Source organism: Diaphorina citri, unplaced genomic scaffold (genome assembly GCF_000475195.1).
Source record: "Diaphorina citri unplaced genomic scaffold, Diaci psyllid genome assembly version 1.1 scaffold2161, whole genome shotgun sequence".
NCBI lineage: Eukaryota > Metazoa > Arthropoda > Insecta > Hemiptera > Psyllidae > Diaphorina > Diaphorina citri.
This window is the reverse complement of record NW_007379586.1, coordinates 11,623-18,280: the sequence shown is the minus strand read 5'-3', so window position 1 is coordinate 18,280 and position 6,658 is coordinate 11,623. Positions and strand designations below refer to the sequence as shown.

Here is a 6,658-nt window from a genome sequence, read left to right as displayed (position 1 = left end):
ACACCTAGGTAAAGTGGCCACGTAGCGGTCTAGTTAGCACAGGTTTACGCACCATCAGCCCCCACGCAACCTTACTTTTTTTATAGTGGAGTATAACAATGTCGGCTGAGAACCGCCAATTAAGTCCTGCTTAAAAGCCTGGCTCCAAAATTTTTTAAGAAAGTTTGAGAGATAAGTAATTAAAAATGATTCTTTATTACGTACACATGATATTTAAACTTAGATCACATGTGAATGCTACCTTTCATAATAGACATAGAAGTATAGGCCTACCTACCATCAACATTTCTAGAAGTGGATTCTTATAGCGCGGGTAAGTGGCACACAAGCAGCCAAACGGACGCCTGCCTAGGAGCGAGAGACCGCGCAAACGCCGAGGTAGGAGGCAACACACAACCGAAGGCCTCGCCGCGGTGCCCGCTCCTCTTCCTCGTAGCGAGGCAGTCCTGTTACTTGTGATTATTGACCCGATTAAGGAATCCACTTCTAAAATTTGATTAGGCCACCCCCTATAATCTATTCTATTATGAAAAGGTAGCATCCATGGGGGGTGAATCTAAATTTTTGTTCCAACATATATGTACGGGTAATAAAGAGTATCATTTTTAATTACTCTATCTTCAAAACTTTTCTTAAAAAAGTGGAGCGCGCCTTTAGGCTGTGTTTATGAACAGGGCTGAGATGAGCTCGGTCGAGGTGAGATAGGATATTGTTTCTACAGTTTTGCATTGGAGTGGTAACTTAAGCGAGGATAGCGTGGGATTGTTGGGCTTTTTTTCTAACCCTCTGTCCCGGCGGCAATTTTTAAAATTTATTTTATATTTATTTTTGTTTGCTTTGTAATTCGCTTGTTTGTAATATCTAATTTAAATGAAAAGTATAATATAAACGTGCAAACTAGAGATAAAAAGTAAAAAATGAATTCAGATTGTACGCGTTGCGGAAAAAAATCAAAATTTCGAATTTCCCGCCAACTTTACAAGTTTACAAGCTCATGAAGGCTCTGTGTTAAGTTACCACATCAATTTCCACACGCCAAGAAAGGCCGAGAATGGCCTATCTGAGCCCAGTACATAAACACAGCCGGAGGGTATAGAGAAGAGGTAATAAAAGGGGGACGTGTGATGAATTCCCTTCTCAGAGTCACAAGTGGGATTTTTTATTTACGGTATGGAATTTATTCGTTGATGTGCGGGATTTTTCATCTGAGTGGGATTTTTTCACAACTTACCGTAATGGAGGGAATAGAGAAGAGATAGTACCTAAACCAAGCATAAAACCAGATCTCGAAAAAATTAAATTCCTTCATAATTAGACATCTCGGAAAGAAAATTTCCGAACCCGACTAATTTCACTGATTCCTTCACTGGAAAAAATCAAGAAAATATTAAAGGCTGTAAAAAAACCCCTTCTAAAAAGTCTAAAGAATAATGATAAGGCGCAAACGACATTTACCAACGTGTTGAAAGGCCTTAAAAATAGTGGGATTTTTTTCTTTGCCGTGCGGGATTTTTTCACAACTCACCGTAATGGAGGGAATAGAGAAGAGATAATAGAAGGGGGACGTGTGATAAATTCCCTTCTCATAGTCAGCGTCAGCACATTCCTCTGCAGCATCCAGTAGAATCCAGTGCAGGATATAGAGGAGTTTAGACTCAGCCGCCCCTAGGGTTTGTAAGTTAGTGTCTTTCCTGTGAAACCAAATCAAACACACCCTAAATTTGATGTATTGTGATGACAAAGTGGGGCGAACATGTAGATGAACAGCTGAGGGGAAAATAGAAAAGAATATACCCTGTTTATACTGCCAGAATGAGACTGAAAAGTCCCTTTACTCCCGCGGTCTAAACAGGTAAAGGTGTGTCCAAACATAGTCGAACGGCCGTCGATCGACGAGGAAAATTTATATTTTCAAGGCAGTGTGGACGTGTCAGTCGACACTCGACATCGATTGATGGCCGGGTGACTAGACTCAGCCGCCCCTAGGGTTTGTAAGTTAGTGTCTTTCCTGTGAAACCAAATCACACATAGGTAGAATAGAAAAGAATATACCCTGTTTATACTGCCAGAATGAGACTGAAAAGTCCCTTTACTCCCGCAGTCTAAACAGGTCAAGGTGTGTCCAAACATAGTCGACCGGCCGTCGCGTCGATCGACGAGGAAAATCTATGTTGTAAAGGCAGTGTGGACGTGTCAGTCGACACTCGACATCGATTGATGGCCGGGTGACTATGTGTGGACATACCTTGAGAATTTCTACTTTTGATCAAGCGTACCGGGAGGCGCGCGAACGTCAAGAGTTCGAAGTGCCGCCCGGCCTATAAACACGAAACAGAGTTTATACAGTAAACGGGGCGGACCCTTTACTAAAATCGTATATTCCTATCAGAAGAGAGAGAGAAAGTAGGTCTGTGTGATAAACAGAGAGCGAGAGAGAGATTTCGAGAGTCCCTACCCCTCCCTCTCTCTTTTCCCCTCCTTTCATATTCACCTCCCCTTCCTTCCTACTTCTTTTTCTCTTCCCCTACCTTCCCGCTTCTCTCCCCTCCTTCTTTCTTCTATTCTGGGTGTTACATAGCATCCTCTTTTCACCCACCTCCTCTTTCTACTCCTTCCCTCCCTCCCCTCTATCTCCTTTTCTCTCCCTCCCTCTCTTATCCTTTCCCTCCCTCCTCTATTTTCCGGGTGTTATGGCATCTTTTCACCCACTCTCCCACCCATTCATCTTTCTCCTTCCTTTTTTCTACCTCTCCTTCTTTCTCTCCGCTCCCTCCCTTATAGTCCCGGTGTTACATACAGCATATCCTTCTCAAAAATCTTGTTACTGTAAGAAGTGCTGGGTACTCCTTTGGTTCGTAATAATACAATATTATTTAGTTTTCAATATCACAGATAAAAATATACTCTAAAACTATATTTACAAATTGTTGTGCTTCACTGATTACGAATAGAGATGTGTAGTTCTTTTTGACTCACTCACTAAATACACATCTCTAATGGCGAGGGACAGGGGTACAAGCTAATTAGAGATTCCCTAGATAAAAAAAAGCGAGTTGCCCATTGTGAAAAAGGACCCTACGTATGATAAAATTATCCCAATACGAATTGTTAAAAGCTGTATTTTCCTTTCAGAAACTAAAACAATGTCCCCTTTTCAAGATGGCGTATTCTCAACCCTTCATTTCGCCATAAAGAACGAGATAGAATCATTGAAATCCTACCCAAAATATTATTTACATCCCGTCTTCCCATCATTTTTAAAACGTTAAATTATATATCTCGTAACAATTTTTCATCTCAATTCAATATGTACATCTCTCTCGTTCACACTCTATTTATCTTTATGGTAGATTTCACCAATGGCTAAATGAGAGATTTCACTAATGGGAGAATTTTTAATCCTCCAAAAAGGACTCAAGATGGCGTATTCTCAACCCTTCATTTCGCCATAAAGAACGAGATAGAATCATTGAAATCCTACCCAAAATATTATTTACATCCCTTCTTCCCATCATTTTTAAAACGTTAAATTATATATCTCGTAACAATTCTTCATCTCAATTCAATAAGTACATCTCTCTCCTTCACACTCTATCTTTATGGTAGATTTCACCAATGGCTAAATGAGAGATTTCACTAATGGGAGAATTTTTAATCCTCCAAAAAGGAGTTTTCAGTGATCCAAAAAGGAGGAGTTTTTAAAAACTCCTGTTTGGACCATTAAAAACTCCATTTTGGATCATTAAAATTCTCCCATTAGTAAAATCTCTCGTTATGTCATAGGTGAAATCCACCATTAGTCTCTCTCACTATGTACAACACAACTCTCACTCCATTTTTAACATTTCAAATAGGGATCCTAAATAATCTAGAACTCTAGGTACATATTAAGCTAAACATGATCGGATGTCTACAAGCTCTACAGGAGTTTTCAGTGATCCAAAAAGGAGGAGTTTTTAAAAACTCCTGTTTGGACCATTAAAAACTCCATTTTGGATCATTAAAATTCTCCCATTAGTAAAATCTCTCGTTATGTCATAGGTGAAATCCACCATTAGTCTCTCTCACTCTGTACAACACAACTCTCACTCCATCTTAAAAACTCCATTTTGGATCATTAAAATTCTCCCATTAGTAAAATCTCTCGTTATGTCATAGGTGAAATCCACCATTAGTCTCTCTCTCACTATGTACAACACAACTCTCACTCCATTTCTACAAGGGGTCCACTTGTTCGCCCCCCATACTCCTGTTCAATTCTCGGGACTCTTGCTCCCTCATCAGCTCCTGTAGGGTGGCGGTGTTCTTGGACACAAAGTATCGTTTGCCCAGTTCGTTCACTCCATTTCTACAAGGGGTCCACTTGTTCGTCCCCCATACTCCTGTTCAATTCTCGGGACTCTTGCTCCCTCATCAGCTCCTGTAGGGTAGCGGTGTTCTTGGACACAAAGTATCGTTTGCCCAGTTCGTACGATGTTATCATGATTGCGCAAGATGGAGCCACTTTGATGAGTCGAGGCGCTAGACCTGTGAATCAAAACAATAGTAGAATATTTTATTAATAGAATAGAATTTATTAATAGAACTAGCCGAAATGCGTCGCTTCGCTCCGGATTTCTGCTAGTAAATCCTTAAGGCATGGCCGTTCATGTCACTCATCCACTTAATGGTCTTGCTCGGCGGATTGAACACGTACTAAAACAGCTACCTATCATTCTAAGTGCCTTATCTAAAAAAAAAAGTATGCAGACATTGTATTAAATAACATTGTACACCACCATTTTCGTGTTCCTGGTAAAAAGACCTTTAATTTGATATATAGGTCGACCAGGTTTGGATAAGTCCTTCTATGGGGACAGACAGACACCGAAGCGAATACAATAGCCCGTCCACTATACCTTTTGTTATTACTATCGTAATAATAAAGGAAGGACGGGCTAAAAAATCCAAAGCCATAGAACTAGTGACTGATTGTCTCAGAAACCGGGTTTCCTTTTTCGTGAAAAATGTGAAATTCATTAATAAAATTACTAACTTACTAGGTACGTACTGACCTAATAATAAAGGAAGGACGGGCTAAAAAATCCAAAGACATAGAACTAGTGACTGATTGTCTTGGAAATCGGGTTTCCTTTTTCGTGAAATATGTGAAATTCATTAATAAAATACTTACTAGGTACGTACTGACTGTTTAATTCAGTGATTCCCAAACTGGGGGCCGTGAAGGACTTCAAGACTCCCGGGAAGATCACATAAAATACAGTAAAGGGCCGCCCCCTTTACTGCCGCGGAGAGTTCACAAATAAAAAAAAGGGTCCACGTAGTTGCAATAAGGGCTTAAAACTAACATAATAGGTACCAATTTATTATATCACTAAAATTGTGATATCCCCCAAAAACACCACTTTTGTAAAAATTAAACGCCAAGAAATTCTTCTCTCACCACATGTTCTTCCTCAACACTAGAGCTCTCTTCAGGGATGGTTTCAAGGAAATTCAAATCCTTAGGCGATAATAATAGGTACTAATTTTATTATTGTACAAAAAATAATGATATCCCCCAAAAACACCACTTTTGTGAAAAATAAACGCCAAGAAATTTTCTCCCGTCAACTTACCACATGTTCTTCCTCAACACTGGAGCTCTCTTCAGGGATGGTTTCAGGGAAATTCAAATCCTTAGGCGAGGATATGGGCCAGTTCCCGTCTTCTTCACTGGGCGAGGGTTTAGCCCCTGTCCCGGCCCCACTGGAGCAAGGGTCGTAATAGGACTGGCTGGGGGGGCTGCTCGGACCTGCGAACCCCTCGTGCCCGTCTGAGTGTTTGCCTGAGAGAATGAAGGAAGAGAAAATAGACAGAAATGAATGGTCGAGTGAATTGTACAAATTTTTTCCTTACTTTTAGTTTGATATATCACCGATATAAAGGGAACTGTAGATTCGTAGAAGCTTAACCCATCCTCTGGGGCTGTTCGACCCAACACCTAAACCGTGGAGCGGACTTTTTTGAGAGAACTGTAACTGCGAAGGTCTTATCGTCCCGAAAGTGAAGAAAGAAGGAGAAGAGCAGAAAGCCAGCCGTTCCGAGAACGAACCTTATCTGCTTAGGATAAAATTCACCCGGGCGGGAATCGAAAAAGCGACCTAGCGCCTACAAGGCAGACGCCCTTCCCTCCAAGCTAAACAGACTGTAAGATTATATTTGTGTTGAGTGTTGTTGTGAGCGCCACACTAGAAGTGAAATGAGTTTAATGAAAAGCAAACATAAAATTCTTTGAACCAATGAGTTTTACATAAGCTGAGTTCAAGATTAACTCATGGCCCTGTGGCCCAGGCATCAGAGTGTGAACTCGGTTTAAGATTAACTCTTGAATTGGGCAATCTGATTGAAAAAAAAAAAAAAAAAAAAAAAACTTGAATAAAAATGCTTACGATCAAAGCTTATACTCACACCGAATGCTTCGTTTGGGGTGGTACCATTATAAACGTTCGTTCGTTTTTTTTTCCAAAGCTTATGCTATGTATTCTTCAACTTTAATGACTCGTTCTGCGGGCACCCTAACTAACTCTGAAGAAGAAGCAGTTTTTTCTGCTCCTCCGCTAGCGCGCTTGCATAGTGGCGCTACCTAACGGACGAAAAAAACAACTGCGTAAAGTCA

General features: G+C 40.6%; 1 protein-coding gene across 1 annotated transcript in view; it reads right to left on the bottom strand.

Moving 5' to 3' along the window:
- Positions 1 to 4,339: 4,339 nt before the first annotated feature.
- LOC103518353 (solute carrier family 25 member 40-like) overlaps positions 4,340 to 6,658 on the bottom strand; it is a 3,505-nt gene continuing 1,186 nt past the window's right edge. Inside the window, exon 3 of the mRNA XM_017447784.2 lies at positions 4,340 to 4,527. Coding sequence (XP_017303273.1) covers positions 4,349 to 4,527 — 179 coding nt within the window. The 3' untranslated portion in view covers positions 4,340 to 4,348. The remainder of the gene's footprint in view (positions 4,528 to 6,658) is intronic.